This window comes from Caloenas nicobarica, chromosome 4, assembly GCF_036013445.1.
Source record: "Caloenas nicobarica isolate bCalNic1 chromosome 4, bCalNic1.hap1, whole genome shotgun sequence".
Classification (NCBI taxonomy): Eukaryota; Metazoa; Chordata; class Aves; order Columbiformes; family Columbidae; genus Caloenas; species Caloenas nicobarica.
The window spans coordinates 22481209-22508929 of record NC_088248.1 but is presented as its reverse complement, the minus strand read 5'-3'; the positions used below and the strand labels follow the sequence as shown (position 1 = coordinate 22508929).

The window sequence follows — 27721 nt, the reverse complement described above, 5'->3', positions numbered from 1 at the left end:
ACTGGACTTCCAGTATGGCTAAGGGAGCATAAGGTGCAAAACAGCTGACTGGCAGGATGGAGGAGCTCCAGGGAGTGGAAGCTCGCACAGCCAGCACATCAGAGTGACCACACCAGTAGTGCCATGTACTGCTGAGATTACTGAGGGAACAGTACAAGCTCCATCAAATTTGATTATGGTTTAGCAAGGCTGGAATCAACAGGGAAAACTAATTAGCGGCAGGCTGGTCATTTGGGAGAAGAGTGGGATGGAGGAAGGGAGGCATGTGGCAAAAGGGAAGGTAAAGAAGGAGGAAAGCGGCTAACAACCACAGGTGATCGGTATCTACCGGGTAGCCCTGTGCTGCTCATCACCACAGCTTAAATGAGTGCAGCCAGCAAAGCACAGTTGTTCTGAGCTCACCATGAGAAATCAAACCTGCTTCTGTTGTCAGAAGAACTGGCCCTGGGAAGGAAGTTTGGTGCTCTCCCTGGCAAGCAGGAGAGTAGCTCGGTAGAGGGACAGAGCACCTTAGCATCATCATGTTGGTGCTTGTTCGTCCCCAACCTTTTCTTGCCAGCCTTGTGAAGTTCCCTTTCATTCCTACACTTTGATGACACCTTCGTAATGTCAAAGGAGAAGAATGCAAGTGCTACAACTCCATTCACGCTTAACACATAAAAACGATTTCCAGAATATCCTCAGTGATAAAGTGGCCCATTTCATAACTGGCCTGGGGAATGTCATCAAGCTATGGTGCTATGAAAAAGTGTAATTTGTTTTTGTGTTGGCCACTCCATAATAATTTCAGTGCATTTCCCCTTTCACAAGCAACAAAATCCTTTGACTTGACAGTTGGGATATAATTTCGGCATCCTTTGAAGGAGTTGGGAGAACTAGTAATACCATGAAGTTTTGTACTCTGACATCTGAATGAAATTATTAAATATCCACCAAATAAATATTCAATAGACAATTGATAGTCAAACAAAGAAATTTATGGTAAACACCAACAGAAAGTTTTATGTACTCTGGATTTACCACAATCAATATTTTCAGAAAGCCATGAGAAGCACAGGTGATGAGTATTTAATTTTAGTTTAGGATGTATTTTAAGCACAATTTTGTTTAATTTACTATACAGATGTAAAAAAACCCCAACTCTTTTCTCAAATATCTAAAAATTAAAATGCACAGCAATATCTGAAATACCCTTAGTTCTATAATTATTCATTGACTTCTTTGATTTTACTTTATATGACCGAAATTCATCTGCAACTGTGCACTGAAACTGAAGTGAGTTGTCAGAAACTTTCTGCTCATCTTCAAAATGGTAAGGAGAAAAATGCTCAATAATGAGCATTCTTAACAAAGAAGACTGAATGTTTTGGGAAAAAAAACAACCAAACAACAAAAACCTGCTATAAACTTCACATCTTAATGGAAAGTCTTTTGATCCTTGACCTCATCCCAAACACCTGTGAGCAACATGCCCTAATATTCTCCATGAGAGCATCACTAGGGCTCATGCCACTGTTTCAATATCCAATGAGAAGTCAAAAAGAAGAAGGAAAAAAAAAAAAAGCAGCAGCCACTGAAAATCACCAGTCACCATGCCATCATTTTCTCAGACACTTATGGCCACTGTTATATTAACTCACTCTAGAAATGATACATTATATTTGCTAGAGTGCAGATGCAATGAAAGGCCACGCATCTGGTAACTCAAACAATATATTCTGTTTCTGTTTGGAATTAAATATTTGCACCACAATATTTTGTACTTCCCAGTTTTTCAAACTATCACTGTTCTATTGTAACAGATACTGCATTTCAGACTTTTCTTATCAATAAACTGACATTAATTAGCTTTTACTGTGATAATGCCTTCTGTGTAACCAAGGGCAACATACCAAAAAATAAGTAATACTGTTTTGTGGCATTCTGTCTGAAAAACAAAAGTGTTTTACTATACAGACAGAACTGGATTCTGCACAGCCTACTACGTTAGTAATCTATCACTGTTGAAGATCTATTGATACAGTCACTGAAATGTGCCACATAATTCTGAAGTCCTGAAGCTGACATCTCTTAAAAATCTGATATCAAAATAGTGTGAAAAACAATGTGATATGCTATAAGGTACTTTTCATCATAAAATTTCCCAAAGACTTTCATTAGTTAGATGTGTGCAACTTCACTAAAATAAAATGCAGCTATGGATGGCAGGAAAAGCAGAGTGAAGATTATACTTCAGAATTATGAAAAACAAAACCAGTATTCAAACATACTTGAGCAAATCCCTACAGTTTGGCAAAACAACTCAAGATGCTGAAAAATTGTCTTACATGTAAAGGACAGTATTCTTCAGAAATACACAATAGACCACATAGACCCTAATTCTGACCCTAATGTGGTTCCAGATGAGAATAATACACTAGGACATAACATGGCACACTCGAGGAAGCATGGCTACTACTTGGCTCAGGACTGCCAGAGAGAGCGATGTAAATAAAAACTGTTCACAAGTTCTTTATTCGCTTATCTACACACTCCTACACTGCAGGCACAGCTTCGAGCAGAGTGGAGTGGAGCACAGAACACAGATTAGTCTCAGTTTCCTTGCAGTGATGCCAAGTGGTTACTGACTTCCAGGAAGATATAATCACATGGCAAATACAGAGGAACATAATTGCTATCTAGGCAGATCTAAGAGCATTTCCTCAAGACCACAACCAGAAGAAAATGGGGTACACATCATCTGTTCTATGAATCCCCATTCTGGAACGAAAGCTGGGCATGCAACTGCAGCAGAGAACCATGGCACCCCATCCAGAAAGACACTTCCCTCCATCTTCTGGACAAGTCAGGAAATCAAGATAGCAAGGTGTATTGCAGAGCTCTCAGCCCACAGTCTATATGCAGCCAACCTGACCCGTATTACACTAAAATCTTAAGCAATCACAGACATGTGAATCAAGAACACTCCCCTCTACACAACAGAGCAACTAAGTGCCTGCAGATGCAACTCCCCACCAGAAAGCTCACCTACGAAGAGAAGATTTGTTAAGTTTGCTACTGCATCCAGCCAACGGATTGTATCCCAAATCCACATAAGCGTTGAAGCTGGAGCTACAGAGATCCTGGATCCAAATTTGACCAACTTCCCAACCTTGGGTGTCCTGCTGCAGTATTAAGTCTTCCATCTTGCTTTTTACTGTAAATGGTAAACAACCTTATGCGGTTTTCTCATTCTCCCCAGCCATAACTTATCAGGGCACTACCATTTTAAACTAACTCATAGTTACCTGTCCTTACCAAAACAGCTTTCTTCTTTAATGAGAACTGCTGTCTGAAACTCTAGACTACAGAATCAGAACTTGCACAATGAGAACTTTCACTATTAAGTTACTTATATCAACAACTCGTGGTTAACAAAGCAGTAAGCAATTGTAACTGGCTTTCATCTTACTCTTTGCTACATGTATGGTTTTTTAAAATTTTTATTAAATTTTTATTGCAACTCACCAAAATTTCTCTTTGTTCTTCCAGATTTTTTAAGAAGTTTGAAAACTCATGAAGCGACGCATCTGTAATACAAATCCAGAAAAAAGTTTAATAATGTTGCAGGATGGCATGGCAAAAATATAGCCATTTATAGTCACTTTGTACCTACCTATGTATCTTTCATCATCTGTCTCTGCATCACCAATGAATTCAAATTTAAAGTCTCTCAGAGAATGGGCAAATTTTCTCTGGGCTGCTGAAAGATCTGCAAAGAAAAAAGCAGAGATTGAAGGTTAGGGCAATGATTTTAAGAAGGCTGGAAGATCTTCTTACCTCTAGAATAATCAACGTTTATAAGAAACACAGGCCTGCCTAGGGACATTACAAGATATTCAATGTTGTCTAACCCTCATCTGATCTCATCTGGAAATTTGTCACACAGATTTTTTTTTTTTTTTTTCACCCAAGACTATGTAGTAGAAAGCAAGTGTGATCATGTGTACAGTATTAAACCTATTCTCACACCTTACTATTCCACAGTTGAGGGCACAGGCCATACAAACAGATCTGTAACTACAGAAGTTTAACGCACAACACTCAGAGTAAGTTGTGTCACTTGTCTTACTCTCTTAACCTAAATTCACTAGTATATTCCTCAGAACAAATACACACCTTAGGATTTTCTATACACTGTACACAGATAGCTCTGCAAGTGAAATGTTTATACCTAAATCAAATTTAAAATAATTGTTATACTGGAACTAGAAATTCCATGGAGTTAAACTATACCAAGAGTTAGTTAAATGCACAACATTAAAATTGAACTTGTATAACTGTTTCGTAATATTCCCAAAACATTTTTTTCAACCCAATTTTACATATTAGTGTTTGACAATTTGGGGTCAGAGGGCTGAACTCGTACATCCCTCAGGAAGTAATCAGAGTCTGCATTCAGCCACAACATCACCATTATAAACCCTCACTGAAATTTATAAAGCTGTAAATAAGCAGTGCACACACACTTTTTGGTTGTGCTGACATATGCAGGTTGGGAATATCATGAGTTCTGGAAGGACAAAATTGCACAATGGAAAAAAAAGGATGTATGTGCGGTACACTCCTACCCAGTAGTAAAGGTTTTACTCACATTTTTGTTGTCAGCCAGAGTTAAGGACAATTTGAAATATTTAGTTAATGTATAATCTTTTTCTTAGCACATGCAGTTCTGAAGGGCTAAGAACAACTCTCAACAGACCAGCTAAGCATTTTGTACTTTAATATTAACCGGAGCTAAAAAACTATAAACTTGGGGTTTATTCATGGTTCTTGGGGTTTTTTAGTTTGTTTTTTTTAAAAATTTAAAAAAAAAAAAAAATCACACCAAAAAAAAAAAAAAAAAAACAAAAAAACAAAAAACAAGCACACCAAAAACCAGCTTTATGATAGCCCCAGCATCCAACACATTGTGTGTTTTATTATGTGTCATAGTCAAATACAACTTTGACACACAATGCTGCACTGAAAGTTCAGTTCAACCAATACTTTACAAATAGCAAGAGACAACCCAAAATGAAAACAATGCTTTCTGTTCCTTGTCATTCCACATTCCTTCCTTTTCGCCCATTTCTCATTAGTCTTTTTCTCACCTATTGCGTAACAGGGCTGTTCCCTGTGATGCTGTACTTCCAGCTACTCACCTCCCTTTTGCCACTGCTTCTGAAGCCTGTACCTGCACCCTGCAAGCCACAAAACAGCAGGATGCTGCACAGGGTTGAAGAGAAAGGGATAAGGTTGAAGGAAAAAGCAACATAATTCCCACGTGAAAGAAAACATGGGTATCTTAACTCAAGTGTCTTGTGGGCTAAAAGGCTGTTCATAATTGGACAGCAAAAGAAACAAGTTCTGAAGGCTGTGAAAGGCTTAAAATGGAAAATAGTAAGTTTCTTAAACATCTAATATCATGCTTATTTGTGAGCCAGGTCACAACACAAGGCTGAAAAGAGTTTATTTATGGAAGAATCGGTCCAACAACACACACTGTCCCAAACTTACTTAACTTTCTTGAATCCAATAATCCCTTACCAAAGCCCTGTCATATGAGAGCGAGCCTCAAGCTAGAGGAAGGAATTGTTTATTAGATTTTACTCCACTTGCAGAGGTACATTCACATAATGCTGAACAAGGTACATGTTAAGAACATGCACACAGCACTGCATGCATGCAATTTCCCTCTTTCCCCTTCACAGGCTGAAAGGGCACCAAAATACTGAAATGGGCTATGAGCTTTGATGAGCCTCTCTAGAGCAATGCAAAACCAGCTCCTGCATGGCCACACATCCCATCTCTCCACCAAAAGCCACCTCTCTGGTGACAGTGACAGCAGACAGAACCTGTGCTCACAACCATTTTCAGAGTAAAGTCCAGCATCCTCTGTCAAGTTGAGAAAGGGCTGAATCAAACCACTGAGCTGCTCACAAGATCAGAAAAGGCACATTCACACATTTGTCTTTACCAAATCTGGTAAGAGATAGGAAATTACTGGCAAAAGGGCTGAATAGGTGGTTGGAAGCAGTAACCTTTCAATACACCAAAGCTAGATTTGTGATTTGCAGAGTTCCTGTATTAAAGTCATGAAGGCACATAATTTTTTTTGCAATGTCTTTCCACAAATTATCTCTGAAATGTTTAAGAACTGTGCCAGAAAATTTTGGAAAGTATTGGGGTAGGGAGAGGTTAAGGGTTTGGGACACAGAAAAATGACCTACTGGGTCAAGAAAAGCTGCAGCTACCTGGCTACTGAACCAACACTTAGAAGAAAAGACACCAACATAGGAAGAGATTTTCTGATGGATTGTAAGGATTTGGCACTTTCAACATACATGGAAATTCACTGGAGCAAAATAAAAACTAATCACATGTTGCATGATGTAACAGAGAAGAAACAAATCTGGCTGAGGGAAGAACACTCCACACATTTGGTTCAATAGACTGCTGCAATGATGAGAGTCCTAACTGTTGCCAAAACAGACTTTTAATCCTGCTTTAGTCAGCAGATGTTAACTACAATATTCATCCTCCAAAGTTTATACATCATCCATCAGTCTTGTTTTATTTTGGCTAAATTTACATCTAAGATCACATTCTGTTTTCATTCCCTATGCCAAAATAGCACTGGTTTAACATAAAACTAGTACCTTGCCAGGCAGAACCACTGGTGCCCGGCTATTCACAGGAATGGAAGAGCCTCTGGGCTGCCTCTTGGTAAACTAAAAGAAACAAAACTGAGTATCAAGTAGAGATGGAGGAAAATTTTCTCAAATGGTCAGAGAAAGGATACCGAATTTGTTCTGCTACAGCACAAGAAAAGTTATGAGGATGGTGGCTAGACTCAAAAAGACAACGTATAGCCCTGTGTTGGATTTTCTTGCTATCTGACGAACCATGGCCAGAGACCTGAGACCATCTGCAGTCAAACCTTCTGCTGTGAGGCAAATTGCATGAAACTGCTCCAGCCTTTACCCTTGTAAATTCCGCATATCCCACAGTACATACACAGACATCACTTGGCTCTCTTCCATTCTGTATCAGAAGACCTTTACTACGACAAAATTATTCAGCTGGCCCTGACAGATACATCCCAGTATTGTTCCACATCAGACCTTGCAAGACCAGTATGTGCTATGTAACAGACCATAAACATATATGAATTTCAGCTACATGCATTAGAATGAGACAGTACATAAGTATGATACGTATCAAATAGCATGGCCAGTTACGCTGATTATCAGAATAAAGCTGTAGCCTACTGAAAAAAGAGAGTAAAAATTTAGAAGGCCAAAAAAGCAATTAATTTATTCCCTTTAATTTCCATATTGTACACAATAACACCAAAAAGAAAGATATAGGAAGCAGTAATAGGGTTGTTGCTCACCGAAAGCACCTGCTACCATTTAAAGGGAGGAACAGGGCATTCAAGATCAAAGAGCACTTAAACATCAACCGAACATGAACACTCTTTAGTGAATAAAATGTAATCCTGGCAAACTCACAAGGCAGAGTAATTTCAAACACTCACCTTCTCAAAACACTAAAAGAAACCAAGCATCTGCTAAATGTTTTGACCAAAAGACTGAACAGAAAGACAGACACATTTCCAAACAGAGAAGGCAGTGACATAAGGACACCAGGGCTTTTCATTTTCTTTGTTAAAGTTCATATCAGTACACTGCATTTTTTTCATGTTTGAATGCAACTACTTAAAAACACCAGAAGAAATGGGAGCAGTCACCAGCTCCCCCATTTTGCCCTGAAACACTTCAGTCAGAAGCGTTCTCTTCGGCTCATCCTGTGCCAGATGCACTGCTGGTGCCCCACACAAATAATACCTCTATATTTTTCCATTTGGAGGAAAATATTTTTGTTCCTTATCTGAGCTGAACCAACACGACACCATTAGTTGCTAGGTGGTGACCAGCCCTCATTTACAGCACCAGACTCCAATTGCTCCCTTTATCTCCCTGATCTTAGAGATCAGTACTAACTTCAGTGTTAGCCACCTAAACTGAAACTCTTGCACAAAGCAAGACAATATTGCTTCTCGAGGCTATCCTGGATCTCTTCTGCATGGCAGGAGAATTATCTGATTGCAACAGCCCTTTGTATTAGTGTTAATATTTTTCCAGAGCAAAATACAAATTTCTACATCAAGCTTCACTTCTACTGTACTGTGATGATTCTTTAAAAACAACTGGAATTACATTGCCATTCCTCATCTCCAGCTACAAATCTCATTTTCACTACCAGATATGCTCCAGGAATGACAGATTTCTAGCAGCTTTATTTAATATGGGTTAAAATTGCCCTGGTCTCTTTCAACATTGCCCTCAAACAGGTAAAAGGTTAACAAATACTTAGATTTAACTACCAAGCTCATCTTCAATCTACATTACTACATTAAGGACTAATATTAGACTACTCAACCTATTTTCCTCACAGTAGGCCAAGATCAAGCAAGCTACACGCTGTCGTGAAACAGGCAAGGACAAGTTGAGCGAGAGTCAGCATCTCCCCTCTTCTTCCCAGGCATTAATCTAATGATTGATGCTAATGAAGCAGCTTCAGAGGAACATAGTACTTAAGACTTTGTCCAAGAAATGCAATGTGGACTTGTATGATGTGTTGTTCAAACCACGCACCACCTCAACACTTAAAAAAGCAACTCTGTGTTTCTCTTCTGTGTCCTCTTTAGCAAGGTGAACAGCGAAAACTAATATAATCCACAACACTGAGAACATGAACGGGATTTAGTTATTACCTCAGTAAGGTGGATAAACAGGATTTACTTATCAACTTAGCAGAAGCAAGCCATGTGGCAGATTCTTAAGAGCAGTAACACATTCCAACTCCCTAAAACCAAATAAAACTTTTACTACTCATTTTTATCTGAGAAGTATAGCGGAAAAAAAAAAAATCATCAAAACACACCAAAAAAAGTGACCATATAGCTAAAATACAAAGTTATTAATTCCTCTCCAAAACCATAATGAAAATCAAGTTCAAAGACTAAAAGGTTTCTAGAGTCCAGTTTTGGCAACACCAGGTTACCCATGGCAACTCATGAGTTTCTGAAAGCTTAGCAAATTCAGGTATGAGGATTAAAAATCAACTCATTACTGATCTGTCAAGTAGTTCTTAACGTCCCCTGCCCCTGCATAATACAGTGTAAGCGTATTTGGACCATTTCCCACACCTTTAAAACAAACAAGAAAAACCACAATGCCTCTCCATTTCAGTTATTTGAGTTTAATTCATGTAGCGACACTGCATTCTGCTCCTGCCGCCCCAAAGGCACCTGTTCAGACGAAGCTCCCAAGCATCCAGCAGCTCACAGCTTCACACCTCTGCATTCATGTAGCCAGGTGTGAGACAAATCTACACCAACTATATCAAAGTTATAATGCATTTATTATTTAACAAAACCCTCAGAAACATGGTGGCAGAATGAAGTTACCCTAGATCAAGTTCATATGCACATGCGCACACACAAATGACAGTTTAAATTTTCAAAATATAATCACAGAATCAGGAAGAGTTAGCAAACAGCAGCAGCAATACTTTAGCAAAAGTCTTTCAAATTTTAACATGGAAGGGGTTTTGTAAACAAATTAAAAAGAAAAAAAAATCAAAACACAAAAATCCCACCTACAAACACCACCTCCCTACCCCAACACAACTTTGCATTTCAGCATCAAACAGAAAAATGAAAATTGCAGGATTAAGATTAAAACCAAAAAACCCTAAGGTAATTTATATCTAAATATAAGAAATGAATAAAAATTTCAGGATTCTAAATCTCTAACAGAACTTTTTAACTTGTCACAGATAGGAATTGAAGTTGTTCTTCTGTTACACTAAAAGTCCAAATTTTTTTCACAATTCTCCCAACTAACGACTACAGGACGTGAACTCCTAGAAACCAAAAATGAAAAGCATAGTTTATTGTCCAATCTAAGAAAAAGGAAGAAAACTGAATGTTAGGGCAATGAATATCATTCTTCAGAACAATGCTCTCTGTTAGGAACTGACTGGACTTAAATGTTTCTTCCACAGTGTTCAACGTTCCCTGTTACCAGTTTTAGTGCATGCTGGGGTCATTAATTCTAGCATAATTATGTGACAAGTGAAAACAGGCTATTTAGCCTGAGCAAGCCACATGTAAATGGCATGACAGACAGTCTAACCCCCTCCCCACTTCTTAAGAGATAGAACCACCCATTTTTTGCAAGATTTCTATTTCATAGGTTACTGCTATCATTATTTTGTTATTTTCCTTCTTTCAAATGCATAATCTCATAGTCTAAGTGTCACTGTTGTTCTCATTGATCAAAACAGACTAGTTAAGAAAGCTTTCAGATTTTAGCAGAGTAGACTCCTGTTTTCATAGATATGCAAAATATTTTAGATGCCATAACCTCCAACTGCTGTTTCTTCTATAGAAAGTGTGCAGCATAATAACAGAAAATGCAGATCTTTTCTACTTTCTCTAGTTCTCCAATTTTCACCAGTGAAAACAGACTTTCTCCTCTCTCTACTCTTGGAAGTACAAACTCCACATTCCCCCACATCAAGAAACAATTAACATGTTAATTACCATATGCGCAATATCACAAAGTAGCATCTTGTGTGGGTATGGGCAAAACACCAAATCATGCTGGTATTGTCCCTAGGTTGCACCACACCTTCTTGAGCTCTGGATATTTGCTTTTTTTAGGTGGATCTTTGAAACTGGCAAACCAGCCCTACTCCACCCTGCCAAGGGCACTTTCCTCTTCGCATCACATGCACATTTGGTATCTCAGTGAAGATTAAGGCTCTTCTAGAGCATCTCCAACAGCTCTCACAAAAAATTGCACTCTTATGCCAGCTCAGATGGCAACTAGATCTTTCAGTTCTGCTCTTCAAGAACACAGCATTAAGTTACATTTTATGAAAGAAAAAGACAAGCTGCATCCCTGGCCCTGCAATCCTGCCAACAAATTCACTGCTTCAGGGGTGGAGAAACATTCCTGCAACCACCCTGACATAGGACCTGTGTGCTAAAGACTCTGCTGAACCATCAGGTAACTGTGATGGAGGTGCTGGGGAGTACCACAGAGACAATTCATCTTCAAAGGAGTCATAACCATCTTCTTGATCCTTATGACTTCCATGTCCCTGACAACAAGATAGACCAAAAAAAAGCAGTAAATTAGAAAGCAAGGACTAAGAAAAACAGATTTGCAATGCAGAAATTATGAGAGCATTCCACCAAATTAACACAGTTCCCAAAGAGAGAAACTAGCATTTCAGGATTTGCTGCAAAGGTTTCCCTGTATTGTACTGCACCAAATGGTAGCAAGATGGACACCAATGTTATGCATATAATCTGTTCCCAAAAGAAAACTCTGCATCAAACCAGAAGGAACAGTTTGAATACACAATACCAAAATGGTTGTACCATCAAAGCTTTCACTGGTAAAACTTTCTACAATATCCTCAGCTCTATAAGAAACACGGACTTCTCCTCCAAAAGTGACTGAATTAGAAAATGTGAGATGAAAACATTTCAGAGTTTGGGATTTTACTATTATTAATGTAAAGATGTATGAATTCAGAAGGTAAGATTACACTTCTATTAGTGACTTTTCTAGCAGAAATTTAAAACTGACTTAGTCTTTTATAAGACATGGAACATAAATTTCCAGATGTTTATATTCTTTAATTAAAATTCTCATCAGGCAGCACAGATTTGAAGGCCCACCTGCATTTTATGCATGGATTCTTTATCCATATTTATTCTGTAGCATGGCTATGTTCCTGTTTCACAAATCACATCCTAAACTAAGCTATTGATGTCTCGGGGACAATTTGCTGACAAGCAAGGGTGCTCAGTAGCAAGGAAATCAGGTCATGCTGCTTAAGGATGAAAAATGGTGCTGGATAACTGAAAACATTCTCATCAACTAGGAACTCTGTAAAAAAATAAAACTGTCACAGGAAAAAATGTGTTTATCATACAGATAATCATCCAACAACAGCATTCTGAATATTTTAATTCTGGAGTATTACTTTCTTTCCCAGACACATTTCCCACACAATAACTATAATATTTACATAAACCAGAATATATTGTGTTGAAATATTATTTTGATTGCGAAAGAAAAGACCAATTCACTGTTGGGTAGAAGCTCAATTTTGCCATTATATTCTCCAATTTATGAAAGAGTTTTGTGGTTCAGGGGCAACCGCACATAATCAAATCTATACTCTGAATATGTACAATGCAGCATTAACCCCTCACAGCTCATCTTATGTGAAATATTCTCTGAATTCAGAGCACTTTACTTCTCAAAATCCAAATATGTAACAGGACATGTCTGCCTAATTTCTCTGGTCATCAAAACTCACTCATGATGGTCAGGTAAGTTGTTACATCAACACTGTGTGAAGACCTGACCCATCCCCACAGCACAGATATTTCCCTTTTGCAAGAAATGGGACTGACTTCATTATTTGAAGTTTATTGTCTTAGAAAGCACACGTGACTGAAATTTGATGCAGTTGAGAAAGTTGGAGGCGGAACACAGCTCAACCTGGGATGGGAAGGTCACAGCAAACATCTTACGGGTTTTTCACAGGATGCATCTGTTGCCATTAACTATGAACATCATCTCAAAGCATGAATATCCAATAATTAGTTTCAGCACAGTTTTCTCCACAGCAGCAAACAAGGGAGGGCAGTGGAAAAAAAAAAAAAAACACACACCAAAAAAACACCACACACACCACACAAACCTTTCCCCACAGTTTGTAGCTAAATTAATCCTGAACAGTATTTCATGTAATAAAGGCCTTTTTTCCAGACAGAGCTCTCTGACTGCTTAGTTCCAGCCATCTGCAAACAATGCAAGTGTAAGTGCTTTCCATGACAAGTCAGAATACAACTCCATAATGGGAAGTGTCAGGCAGCCAAAACACATGAAGGGTTGGTAACCACCTCCCTAACAAATGACTAGAGCAAGTATTTTTATCATCTTTAAAAGCACATGTTGTTCAACTGATGGTTTGAAATATTTTATGAAGCTGTATATCAAGTCTGCAGAAACATCAACATTAAACATGAAAACCTTTGCCAAAAATAAGAAGAAAAAAAAAGTCAAAGTATGAGTCACAATGTTTTCTCTCTTTAAAATGGCAGATATCTCAAAATATTGTCACTTGTAGGCAGTTACTGTCTGCCTGTATGTTTGCATGTGTAGACAAAAAACCACAAGGAGATCAAACTTGCAAGATACTGTGATTTCTTCACAACAAAACATATCCAAACACGCACTCGGCACACCTGCACACATATAATTAGAGTATTACATGAAATGCCTACCAAGTCGTTTGTCATCAGTAAGACCATAAAAGGTTCAAAAAATAAAGTTACATTTTCACCAGTTCCTCTGCTCATAAGTCATGAGAATTAAGCCAAATTCTTCAGTAGGCTTAGAAAGACCTTAGATAATACAGCTTCATTTTCACAAGTGAAACAGGATTCAAGTGGAAGAGGATGGAGAAGAACACATGAGAAATGGATGGGAACAAATAAGCAGCTGACATTTATAATTCAACAAGTAGTGGCCCAGCCTTCATGCTATTTATTTACTTATTTATTTATTAAAAGGTGAGACTATGAGTGCATTTTGGAAAATACTTGAGAATTTATAGCATTTATACACAAAACCTAAAAATTCAAATTCAAAATGCAGAGGCTAGGAATTCTGGCAAGATTTGCATTAAACTCCCGTTATTGAGATTATAGACTTTTTTGTCCACAATAGGCAAGCCAGGGAGAATCTTCAGCATCAAGCAGGATGGAATGACCATAATAGGCCCTCAAAGAAGTAAGAGCTCAAGAATAATTTTGCTGTAGCTAGACACAGAAGTGAAATGAACCCAAGTTGTAACAGAGAAACAGTTGGCAGCAACTCTGGTGCAGAGGACAGCCTGGGGATTTTAAGTGCAAAGCATCACAACAGTTGCATGTCAAAAAGGAAACTTTTCTGATAGCTCTCATATGAGCTGTATGTGGCTAAATCATATTAAAACTGAACCTTCTAATTAGGTCAGACCACAACCATACACATACACTGCAGAATATTTCAACATCTGTATAAGAACACAGTAAATCAAAACAGCAGAGAGCACTGAAATACATGAAACATGAAAGTAAAGGATGAGCCTCCCACTCCCCTTTCACTGGTCTCATTGTTGCTAGAGGAAGCCCTGATGCTCCACCATCATTTCACCTGCCAGCTTCCCTGATTGTTGCAGTTTATTTGCGTGGCCAGGAGAATAGAGTTATTGCTCCTGTAATCAATAACTGTTAACGGGGCTTTGCAGGAAATATTTTTTAAATATTCAGCTGTGCAGCATGGTTTATGCGAAAAGATAATCTCTAGTCATCTCTGGTCTGGACAGTTGTGCAATGTTTGAACTCTATGTGCAACGAAATCCCACGGTCAGTTTCAGATCAGGAATTTTAAAAGAAGTCAATGAAGCAATTGTAGGATTTTACTATGCATATAAAAGAGACACACAATCAAATTTACTAACTCTGAATAGGAAAAAACCTTTGACCTTAAAGTTACTGGCACACAAGCATGTTGAAGCCTCACTTGCTCTGGGATATCAGTACATTTCTCCAAAATGAGCTTCCAATCTGGGTATCAGTGGCAAATAGTTCCCAAATCAAAGATCACTAAATGGTCAAAAACCAAATCAATTGAACAAAAGCAATTTAGGATAGTCAAGAGCAACCACCATACTCTCACAACAAGCACAAGCCATGAAAGAAACGTCTTGCCATCCTACGCAGCTACACGAACATAACTTGTAAGCAGGAAACAAAGCTGTTTGTTTAGTCTTCCAAACAACTTTGACATTTCTGTTTTCAAACAAAAGGAAGACTTAAAGTACATAACACAGTAAGAATTTTTTTTAGATTATTTACATCTTTTATGCTTTGACACAAGAATTAGCTTAAATTTACTACCTCAGTTCTAGAGAAAAATCAAGCTGGCTTTGTTTCTAAATGATCATAACGTATACTTTGAGATTGACAGTACTAGCCTATGCAACTTTTTTCATTTTTCCATCACTTAACTGTTTCAGCCACATTACTATGCACTCTGCATTTCTGACATAAGGCTTTCTCGCAAGAGATAAAATAATGCAGTTTCTTGCATAAGTCAAGCAATACTGCAAGGGTCAATACATGACCTCCCTTATAAACTACTATGTATTTCCTGCACTGGAAGTGATTATTCTGACCACTTTGATGATCTGAGGAACACTGTACAATGGAGTGGGAGTACAGAAGTTCAGTGCCTGGTTCAGTCGTGTTTGAGTTTCACTGATGGAAGCTGAGGAGAAAAGAGCCAGCATTTCCAAAGAGAAAGTTGTTACATTATATGTTTGGATCTATGAAGTTCCTATTACCATTTCTGGTGTTAAAGCATTATTAAGTTCAGACAATTTGTTTATAAAACAGGAGGTATCGATTTTTGCTTTGCCTCTCTCTTCCCTGGACCCAACAACAACAGTTTATATTCAAGTATTGTCCCTGCTTATCATCAGCTGAAGCACACACAACTCTGCCTTGCTAGCCCAGACGTATTCAGCATACTCAGAGCTTTAACTGCATGGGCCACAGCAAGTGAGAAGTGGACAAAAAAGGAGCAGACTACTAAAGCTGACCTATGACTGACCACAAACATTGTCAAATTAAAAATATAAGCATGGGTTCCCGTCTCTAAAACAAGATTAAATGATTTTAAAAATCCATTCTACCAGCCTAACAGGACAAATGAGCTGTCTGGACAGTGACAACCCATGTTATATATACACAATATTCACAGAAGAACCCCAAATTTCAAGGATATTGCCTGAAATGGCTACAATACAAGGGATGATAAATTATGAAACAATCTGAAGGAACATTCACCAGTGAACAAACTGTATCTGTACAACACAGGAAAGTACATGGCATGTACACCCTACATAGACTGAATTGCTCCATAGAAAATTTATCTACCAAAACTCATCATTTGAAAACTTATGCTGAAATTATCAATGAAGAGATGATTGCAACTCTATGCCACACAGCCAGCAGTATGTGCTTTAGTACTTCAAACGCAACATTTATTTTATCAAGGAAACAATAAAATACCCCATGCTGAACATACTCTGCAGCCTTATAGTACTAAAACATTTAGTGCAGCAGCACTTTTTGAGGTTTGGAGATGAAAACCAGGAGAATTCACAATTTCTTCTCTCTGACATCTTAGGAAAACTCAGAAAATCTGTTATCCAACCGGGCTCAGACAGCACTGGGGGTAAAAGGGTGGTCTGTCTGACTGCAGGCTGTCTGATAAATATTCAGTGGCGCATGTTATAGTATTATTCCACTTGAGACTGTAGGATAAACACTGAGTGTCCGTCGTTCTGCACGCCAGCTGTACTGGTTTTATAGCTCAAGCTTTAGCACTTCCTGGTACAAACTGTATCGGCTGCTCAGAAAACTTTAAATGTGCATGACTTTTAAATCACATTATTTATTTACACATCGAGTTTGGAAGCAAGCAGAAAACAACCAAGATGCAGGAAGAAAGGGAAGTAATTAAGTAGCAATCCCTGACACCAAACAAAACAAAAACTTGAAAAAAGGCACAAAATGTAAAATATTGTGACAACTGTGGGGTATAATTTTCCAACTATGTCTAAATTTTACCAGGCTGAGAGGGGAGACTAAGTAGTTGTCTTCTCTTTGTCCCAATCTTTGCCCTTCCATACATTTAAAAAAAAACCCAAAAAAACACACAAACACAAACAAACCCCAACAACAACAACACACACCACAGAAAATGTTACCAGTTAAAATCGTCATTCAACCTGACAAACTGCCATGTGGTTCACCTCAGTTTATGCATTTAGAGCACAAAATTAACAAGAAAGCAATTTGTTTGGCAGACATTTCAGTGAAAAGGGTTCTTTTGTAAACTGTCTCAAAAATAATAACCAGATTTTAAAAATTAGTGTCCTGGGGATCCCACTGAAGACATGGTGCTTAAATACTCTCCAATCTCTGGCTTGAGGCAAATTGACAGACTGACAGACTTCCGGTCTCAAGTGACCAGCCTATGTCTTTTGAAACGGAACCGTAGGTGACAAGTCTGCTACATGGAAACTATTGATCTCCACAAAGAAAAATAATTATAAACTGTTAAGGAAAAATATTCACATAAGTCTTTAAAAAAAAAAAAAAAAAAAAAAAAAAAGGCAGCTTTTTTTCAGTATGTCACAGGCCTTTAGAAAAATAAACAGTTTGGTTTTGAAAGTAAAGTCACTTTCAGTCACAGATTCTCAAGTTTCTAGAGGAAAAATTATTAGCAGGATAAACTGACCATATGACAGGAACTTACAAGCCAGAAATCTCAGTATAACAGCAGTAGGATCATAGAGCATTCTGTGCAAAAGAGAGGCAGTAGAAAACCCTAACCTAGCAAAGCCACATTTAAGACAAACTTCAAGAACTTTCATCACAATACCGATGCTGGGACACTCCAGCTATTGTACGCTTCTGTAACAATTTGCAGCCTCTCTGTTTTAGGGCGATTGATTTTATTCCTCTATTTTTAGTACTTTCCTTCAAGAAGAAAAAAAATTAGGTGAGATAACGTAACTTAAAATAAACTAGGAATTAGCCTGGATGACAGAAATAAAAAAAAAAAAACCAAACCAAAACTTTCTCCTTTCTCAGAGCTCTCTAATTAGCACAAGTGACAAGAATGGTCACAGAGGCAGAGCAGGATATACCTTCCTGAAAGCGTGTAAAAGTACATAAAGAAGACTGGCTAACATTGCTACAGAGTTATTTACAAACATTAAAAAGAACCCAATCATGGTGATGGTGGGGTTTTTTTGCTTTGGTTTGGTTTTGGGGTTTTTTTGTTTTGTTTTGGTTTGTTTGTTTTGAGTCCTCTCCCTTCTCTTTGACTTTTTATTTCAAGCGAAAAAAAAATCCAATCTGTTTCTTTCCTAAGGCAACACCCCTGGCTGTCTCCTAAACAGTATAATTATGTTGATTCCAACTGCAAACCCAAAACCTTTTACAAACTTAGCAAAGTTCCTTATCAAAACACACAAATTAACTATAAGAGTCATTTGAGCAGTGAAGAAAACCCTAAAATTAACCTGGGTAATAAAATTAACAACCATATTTCAACAGATACAGGAGTGGCAGAGTTATTGGACTATGTGAGAAACATATTTCCCTCAGACCTTTCAATCTGGCTCCTTCACTAGCCTGTTCCTTCCCACACTCAAGGGAAAAAGAAAACCTACAACTTGGGCAAACATGAAAGAGGCACAGAATTTCCATACATTCAAAGTCATAAGCTGAAAGCAAGAGAGTGAAAGACAGACTGACTGCCAGCACAGTGATTAGTCAGTTAAACCAAGTCACAGGACAGCACGAGTTTCAGCTACAGTACAGTATTTCCCTCCTTCTTTAAGTACGTAACAGAGTATTTAAAAAGATGCTATATCAAAAGAGATTTAAAATAATGTTATTCTCCTCTTCTCCTCCCTCAGAAAGATAAAATCCAAAAGAAAGCATTACTAGAACTACTTGAACAAGTTCTGTAGCTGGAGAAACAGCAACTGTAACACCAGGCATAAAAGTGTTCCCTCAGGTTCTGGTCTCCTGTCTCACCACAACCATGCCTCAGTCACGATGTTACTCAGCAGGCAACAGCAATCAAGGTGACCATCTGAGATGCAGAATCTAAACTAGGGATTTAATCCCACCCCACCTTTCCAAGTGTCACTGTAATCTAAACACCTTAGCTTTAAATACACACACAGAAGAGGAGTGCATTCTAAATACACAGTTATTCTGGTTGGACAGCCCCCTATGCTTTATACATTAAAAAACAAAACCAAAATGAAACAAGAAAAGAAAAATCTACCAGACAGGAGACTCTGCAAACATTTCATAGCTGGTCTCATTAACCCAAGATAACAACCTATTAGCATACTTGAAAAGTCTGTTCTTTCCCCTGAAGAACCACCTTGCATGAACACAGTATCCTTGATCCAGTCACAACTCACGACAGCCTCTGCTTTTCCACGAACAAAGCCTGTTCCTGACAGCCTGCTGGTATTTCTCACAGGCAGTTTCAGACAGCTAAGTGGAAAAATCTGTGAAGAACATTTTTTTTAGCTTTGGGAACAGTTTACTTTGTGTGTCCGGAACACCACCTTTATGAGAAAACTTCCAAGCACTTGGAACAACTATACATTGTTGCTACAGAGCAATAACACAGATGCTCTCCCACATCAAGTTCAGTCCTGCAACAACAGCATGCTCAGGACCTACTCAACACGCATGTATTTAAAAACCAAACATAATTAGTAGAATATTTTGAAGCAGACATCCCACAGCAAGCTTTTGAAAAGCTGGCAGTACATTTCTGATGAAAGATTAAAGCGTCTATCACAAGACAAATCAAGTACACTTTAATTTGTTCAGATAATTCACAGCTCATTTGCCACAAAAAGCAATACAGACAGAAAGAAAGAAGTCGGGAATCCCTGTTTCACATCTCACTTGTGCTGCACTGCTGCTTTATATTTCTAGGACTATGCTACCACTAAAATGTCCATTGGAAAAAAAAAAAAAAAAAGCCGGTGAAAAGTCTATAAAACAAAGGAGCTATCCTCATCCAATCTACCACATATGGAAATAAGCAGCAAAATACTGGAAATTCTGAAGTGTTCAGTGAATGTGTTTGCCAATGGCAGCTGGAAATGACACTTGTTGATGTAAGCAGGAGCTTCCGACTTCATCCTAATGATGGAAATCAGAAGAGTTTCTAACAAACTGGGGCCCGTAAACTCCTGGCAGATTGAAGTGGTTTGCAGCTGGTACTCAGAACTGCTGTGAACAAACTAACGTACTTCACTGATCCTAGCGACTGTCCTACTAGGTCACATCATCTAATGCAACATTTTAATGCTAGGATGAATGAATGAGAGATGCATTTAAAAGCCAAGCATGCTTAGTTCCCCTAAAGAAAGAAACTTTGAAATAAAAATTGAAGACAAGGTTCATAGGTTCTTGCTTTTTCTTCTGCTCACAAACAAAAGCTCTTCATGAACATTGCAGAAAGCTACAACATGTGTGAAAGATCTCGTGGCCAAACAACACATGCTTAAAATTCCTTGTTAATCGAATTTTCTAGTCCCAGTTCACACCAAAATTAAGGAACAGAAAATAATTCCTAGACTGAAAGTTCCTCAGTGTGTTTCTTCCTTCATTTACTAATGTTTATTCTCAAGTTCAGGTTTTATACTAAAATTATTCCTAAAGCAGGAGAAGAAAAAACATCATTTTAACACATCAGCTGTGATATTCCAAAACAAATTGGATTCTTAAACTGCATTAGGCTTTACATTCAATAGTCAAAATCAGACTACCATTTTCTACTCTGCCCATTTATGCTGGCACTTCTCAATGACTTACAAGAACAAGATGCAATACACATACACATTGTGTACAAACACAACTCAATGAAAAGCACTCATTCAAGATCTAGGTTGTTCCAACTTGTTCCACTGTTGTTCTGAGTACATCCAGTATGAAACAGTAGTGTCAAAGACCACAGCGCCTTGTCTGCTTCACAGATTGTCTGCATACAGCACCCCTCTCTTCTGTGACAGTTTGCTGGGGAAAGCTTGCAGGTAGGCAAAGAAGAACCTCTTACTCCTGGATGGGAGAGCAGTCACACATGTAGCACCTTCCACGCTCTGGGGAGGGAGATGAGAGGCAGATGAAGCAGCTCAGCAGGGCTCAGCAGCACAAGCCAGGACACTAATACAGCCACACTATGTACTTGTGTTGACCAATATCATGATGATTTAGGGTTACCTGCATTTTTTAAAATTACAATATCATGGCAGCATTGTTTTTCACTGTTCTATACAGATGAAGACCATGCTGGCAGGAAAAGCTCAGTCAGGATCAGTCAGAAGCCACATAACAAAGAACATTAAGCCTTTAATGATGATTAGCTTCAGCAACTAAGGCTGCTTTGCTTTTGAATTGGTACTTTTAGTCAGGATTCATTCTGCAGATAAAGCTTTAGAGCTGTATGCCTACCCTGTGCTTGTCATTCTCCAACTGCTGTCCACTGGGCTTCTACTAATCTGCTAGATATGGCCCATTGTGACTCCATAAAATTATAAGCACCCTTACCCTTTCTATCCCAAAGACCAACAGCCATGAGAAATTCTTAGGGTTGACAACAGCCAAAACAAGTGCGTGGGGAGGGTTCTTTGAGTGGCTGCATATGGTACAAACTCCACGAGGGGTAAATAAAGAAATAAAAAAGCATGCACAGACCTGTTAACAGCCACTTCATCTTACAACAGAGGTGTTTTGCGATGCTATTTCAAGAACAGGAGAGTCCGACTAAGAGAAATGCAACAACCCTGGTTCTACACAGACTCTCTGACTCCTATTTAGGTTTGTTCTTGTGTTGACTAAGGACGAGATGAGAAATACATGATTGCCAGAGAACAGGTATCAAGGATCTTTCCTTGTCAATTATAAAACTCTCCATACCAGTATTACAACTCCAGTTATTCAAAAGAAAGAGAAAACTGACATAAATTGTCATCTTTTTTTTCTCCTTCGAATTAATTCCATCCAAGTCAAGATAAGATATTTGTAGCTATACCACAAATAATTAGTAAAATGCATAGGTACTTTGTTTGAATATTCTAGCTTACTTGTCTACAAGCATTTTTAAGTTATCAACAAAGGTTGAGTCAGTTCCAGAGCCCTTCGCTGAATAGAAAAACACCCATGTCTGTTTTAACTACCTGAAGAAATTTCAAAATTAATACAAGGGGAATAGGGAAGAATCAAAAAGAAAAAAAAATGGGGGGGAGGGGGCAGGACACAGAACAATTTTGGAGATAATCTGCCTGACTCAATATACAGATAGCTAATTTTAATTATATATAAAAATGTACTTCTGGATACACAGTATAATCTATTCATCATATAAACATGTTTAAAGCAGACCTTTGTGACCCAAATTGAAATAATCCATGCATAGTTAAAAGACTGGAATGAGATTATCATAGAATAGTAATCTCACTTCTTCCAGTTCTGTCATCTCTTTGTTTCATTACACAATCTAGCGTATCAGAAGGAGTTACACTTTATGTCACTATTACAGCAACTTCAGTCATAAGCACACAGCCCAACAAAGTGCTTATGGGCTAGAGAATTGAATCTTTTAATTTTCCTTTCATGACATTGGAAGATGCCACCTAACCGTGATCCAAACATGAGGAGAATTACTCACATGAGGCATTCAGAGAGAAATTGACCACAAGTATTGCACTGAATGGCATTTCAGTCATCTTGAGCACTTGGACCACATCTAAGAGCACTTGGACCACAAAACACAGAAGACCATGTAGCCCTGGCCTGCTTCCTCCATCATTTCATTTGTGAGATAGCAGGCCAGCAGCTCTGAAGAGCAGCACACAAAAGTCCAGCCAGCTACCTTGCTTCCACGTGATAAAATATCATAAAATACGTTTCCCCTACACAGCCAGTTTCCACTTCAAAAGTGAATACTGATGACCTGTACTTTCATTAACTGCTGTCTTGTTGATCCTGGAGCATTTAACGCATTCAAAAGCCAGAACAAAGTTTAAACAAGGATGATTACACCTGTACATGTGACTGCTGAGTATTAGAACTAGGGAAAGGGTTACACAATGAAGGAAAACCTCTCTGCCCAGGCTAACCAAGTATTTCCAAAAGTATATCGGAGATAACTTGACAGGGCACTCAGTGCAAGCAAAAAAGCAGTTTGAAACACTTCTCAAAGGGCGTAACTGGCAGAAATACATCCAGAAAACCCCTTATTCGGTTAGCACCCAAAACCATCTTTAAAAGCCTTTTTATCCATTACTCCCATCCCTGCTAGTAACGGTACAAGAAGATGTGTGCAGATAGATTTTTAAAAAGCAGAAGAACAAAACTTTTTTTTCTGAAACATGGACAGAACTGAGACACTATTTTGTGACATAAACCATGTACACATAACACCAATGGGATTTATTTTCCAAGAAAGACTTTGTATTAGAAACAGTGAGTTGGTAATTTTAAGTAAAATACCATGTTCAACAGACATACCTGAAATCCCTGATCAATATGTAGCACTACCTTTGTTTCTGCTGCTTCACCCATGTACAAATTAATTCCACAAACAAACACAGGACCAAAATGTGAATGGCCATCCCTGGGCTTATGCAAATCCTGCACCCATGGAAAAAGGACCACTGAGGACACGCAGCGCACCAAGAGAAAGCAATCCACCGTGCATATTCTTTTAAAAGCCACGAGAGCAAACCATTGTGCCAGTATTGCAAGGAAAACTGGATTCAGACATGAAGCAAGTCTAACCAGCTGTTGGTTAAAGATAAGTCATGAGCCCACAGCAAGACATACAGAAAGGATGACTCTGATGGCATCATTTACAGCAGCTCAGCAGCTGGCAAATGCCCCATAGGTCTATGTCCTGTGGACACACTCTATGGTCAACAGTCCCCTGGATGGCCACAGCCCTGGGCCATACCATCTTCCCAAATCTAAGAAGTATGTGCCCATTGCATGGGGCAAGGCTCTCTCAGCCTAATCCTAGCTATAAATCACCTGCCTGGCTTCCATACCTGTGTCACAGTTTGAGCATCCCAAACCCAAAACAGCTGTGGTTATGCAAGAATTTTGAAAGAGCATGGAGCAATGATTTCATGCCAGTGAAACACCCTAAAAAATTTTTTTTAAAATGAAAACAATGCATGTCTACCAGTGCTCTGACAGTACCCTGGCACAAATTGTGTTAAATAGTACAAATAAAAATACTGAATTAGGAAAGCTGGCTTTGTGCACCAAGCAAAAGAATTAGACTTGAGACTAGGCCATTTATTGATTTTGACAAAGTCACACTGTGCCACAGCTATTACACAGGAAGGTACCCCTGCCTCTAGCGTATCAGCAGACCAAAATCTATGACTGAACAACATACTCGGCTACTCAGTTTGCCACTTTGGTTACAGTTTAATTGGTAATGAAAAGTGTACAGCTGTTTCACTAGAGTATACCTATGAATCTTCAATATCTGACTTTTAAAACAGTGGGTAAAACTTACACTGTTTATATGTTAAACAGAGCATTAGTTATTCTTCAGGAAAAAACATGCACAAAACCACAACTAAAACATTTGGAAAAACATCTATATTATAAAAAGTAGCACTCTCTGGACTGAAAGATGTGTCTTTTAAGGCAAATCAGCCTACAGGCACTGGCATAATCCAAATGCAATCTGAAGGCAGAACTACAACAAATACTTAATCAGATCTTCCATTATAAGAAACAGATAGCCGCCATAAATGCTAACCTTGATGACTCAGTATAACAAGGTTAAAGAAGCTGTAGCTTCAATTATATATGAAAAAATTAGTATCCACATCACTACTCTTTGTTCATTTTCAATATTGAATGAACCAAACTTCTAACATAACCTCACATTAATGCAAGTGGCTTCAAATATAGTTTTGTTTCATTTCCTGACTATATTTCGCAATAACATTTTCCAATTATTTTGTTTGGGGTTGTTTTGTTTTGTTTTTAATACTATAACAGAACAAAATTGGAAGAAGATACAATTCTACATTAACTTCAACAATTTGGGGGTTTGCTATCCAGATCATCAGTTTAATATCTGACCTAGATCACAAGCAACTAAGCTGATGTTTAATATCCAGCTGTCAAATTCTTCATCACACTATGAGGCATGCCCATCAAGTCACATTCACATTGTGCAAATACGTGATATTAGTAAGTCAATATTTATTAAAAACTTTAAAAAGCTAGCATGGGGCTTATTTTAGTAACTTAGGACTCATGAAAGCTGTACCTGAAGTTCCTCCAGCATTTTCTAAGTATTACCTTGTAATTAGAGAAAGAAGTTGCTGTAATTTTCTACTTGTGTGTACCATGCTGGGTCATGGGTTTACTATATCCCCTTTGACAGTTAAACTACATATGGAACTTCTACAGGTGTTGGTATCTCCTTCTACAGTACTGATATGATTCAACTAATTGAGGGGAGGCAAATTTCACTAGGCATCAGGCAACACACTTCCCTATCCATTCTGCTCACCCTCTTCATAGTGCACAGATTAGCCAGATACGAACTGGCAAAAACAGAAGGCATTATAGCACTTTCCACAATACCCACCCATCTTCAGGAAAAGTGTTGATGCTTCTACAAATAATATTCTAATATTTTTATAGCACGAATTCTCTCATGAATCAGTTCTTCATTTCTGTACCTAGTATTTACATACTAGTAAGAAACTCTCTTTGCCTAAGAAATTTTATTTATACTTCGATTAAAAAAATAAGTCAAAAAACAGCACAGAAACCAGAGAGAAGCAAAAAGTCAACAAAAGGAAAAACCAAAAGAACTAGCAATAAACTAGGGGGAAAAAAAACCCCAAAAAACAAAAAAACACATAGTACCAATTCCTGTGATGAAACTTAAATAATATGCTGTGATACAACCAAACAGACCTAACGGAATAAGATGCAAACATTCATTCCAATTTATCTTCCATTTATTTGAAACAGTAACAGGGCTGATGACTCAATAAACTAGAATTAACACTTCAGTGAAGCTCGACTAACCTACTATCAGCTGGACCAAAGAAACCTCTGGCTGCTCGTAGCGCAGTACTGCACTGAAGCAATCTAACAGCCAGGTTTGTATAATAAAGAATAGGGTGTGAGAGAGCGAGGTTATCAGCTGGAAGCTACTTTAGACAGCTGCAAACCTAGCTTTTCTTTGGCATTCTTTGTGCTTTCAAAGGGGTTTCAGTCACAGTCATTCAAGTTCTCTTTGTGTCCAAGGCTTGAAAGAGTTGGAGAAAACTGGAAATACTAAAGAGAAAAAAAACCACACAAACATATAACGCAAGTCACAAGCTGACCACAATTTTTTCTTATTTGTGTTTTCTATATTTGAAGTTTCACTTGACTGCAGGAATTTAATAATCCATTCCGTGGCTCCAAGCAAAACATTAATAGGCAAAGTTGTTTTGCTCAACTTGTGAGACTCCAGGAATGTGCTATTCAGAAAAATGACAAAGAAGGTTCCAATCCCTTCTTTCCTTGAATTATAAACTTTGTGGCTACTTTTCTAGCTCAAAAAGTTTATCAAATTAAAAAGCAGGGGAAAGAATCATAAAGACAATTGAGCAGATGGCCACGTTTTGTCAAAAGCAACCTATTTAGCCTTTTTGCCACAGTAATGCACACAGACTTCTCCTCTGATAGTGGCACACTAAAATTAAGACAGTCTTAAAGCTAGAAAGCAACAAGACGCACCCATGCAAAGTTCTTTTAAAGGAAAGGAGAGGACTCTCTTCTCCAGATTGCATCATGTACTTATCTTCCCAGCATTTCCCTTAGGAATTTGCTTACAAACTGAATAATTTCCATCTGAATTGCATTAAAGCAGCTCTCTTTCATTTATTAGCAAGCTAAACATATTTTCATTTCTTACTATAAGTGAGAAAATTTTGATGTACAGAACACAGGAATGCAATAAGGGAGCAGAAAATAATTATTAGTGCTTTTTCTTAAAGTTAAAAGCAAGCATGTGCACATTGTGTTTTTCTTCTGCAGAAGTGATGCCAGTAGGAATCTCAGGTTGCCAGAGGATTTTTTTCTAATGGGACATGTAAACGATCTTGGTTGTGTTATCTGCGGTTTCAGCTATCAAGCATAGGGACATTTTTCCACACTTATGCTTTAGTTGCTTTCTTTTTCTAAACTGCTTCTCTTGCCATTAAAGAAAGCTACAGCAGCACTTAATACATTGCACCACGGTGTTACTTAATCCAACATTACAACCCATTAAAAAGAAAAAAAAAAAAATAGGCGAAACACTGGAAGTCAATAGTAAATAAAAAAGATACATGGTTAAATGTTGCTGTGCCTGAACTCCCTCAGCACTAGGAAATACTGACAATATAGACACTTCTGGTGACTATCATCTGACAGTCACTCAAAATCAACCTGTTTGCTTTATTTGACAATGTCTGCCACCTACCAATCTTTTCCTCTCAAATAAGGAACACTAGTATTATCTAATTAAATATATAAATAACTGTTTGGCATAGAAGAACTACAATCTATTATTCCAGCACAGAATGGACAACATATGTACAAAACTTTTCTAGATGTTCTTTATGCAATGCTCCCTTCCCTAAGACAACACAGGCAACTCAACACAAACACATTCGCTGCTGACAAGCCGTGATTTGGCCACATGACTGTCCTGTCTGTATTTCAGGTATTAGCTATGTCAGATCTAATTACCAGAGACAGCTTGACAAGGTCTTTCACATTATTCAAAAAAGGTGCACTTGCCAAAGTCCTAGTGGAGGCCTTGGCGTATAACAAATCTCACCCAGGCCAGTTGAGGCTCATAGTTTTGCTGACAGTTTTTCCTCTAATAAATTACTCTCCATAATTGCTGGCTAGCAAGCCTCTAAGAAT

The 27721-nt window shown here is 38.1% G+C and overlaps 1 protein-coding gene across 5 annotated transcripts in view; it reads right to left on the bottom strand.

Moving 5' to 3' along the window:
* Positions 1–27721, bottom strand: part of ARHGAP10 (Rho GTPase activating protein 10) — a 147291-nt gene that overhangs the window by 102346 nt on the left and 17224 nt on the right. For all 5 annotated transcript variants that reach the window (XM_065633193.1, XM_065633198.1, XM_065633194.1 and 2 more), the window contains exons 2-3: positions 3656–3751; positions 3508–3569 (exon numbers count right to left, since the gene is read on the bottom strand). In XM_065633193.1, coding sequence (XP_065489265.1) covers positions 3508–3569; positions 3656–3751 — 158 coding nt within the window. The remainder of the gene's footprint in view (positions 1–3507; positions 3570–3655; positions 3752–27721) is intronic.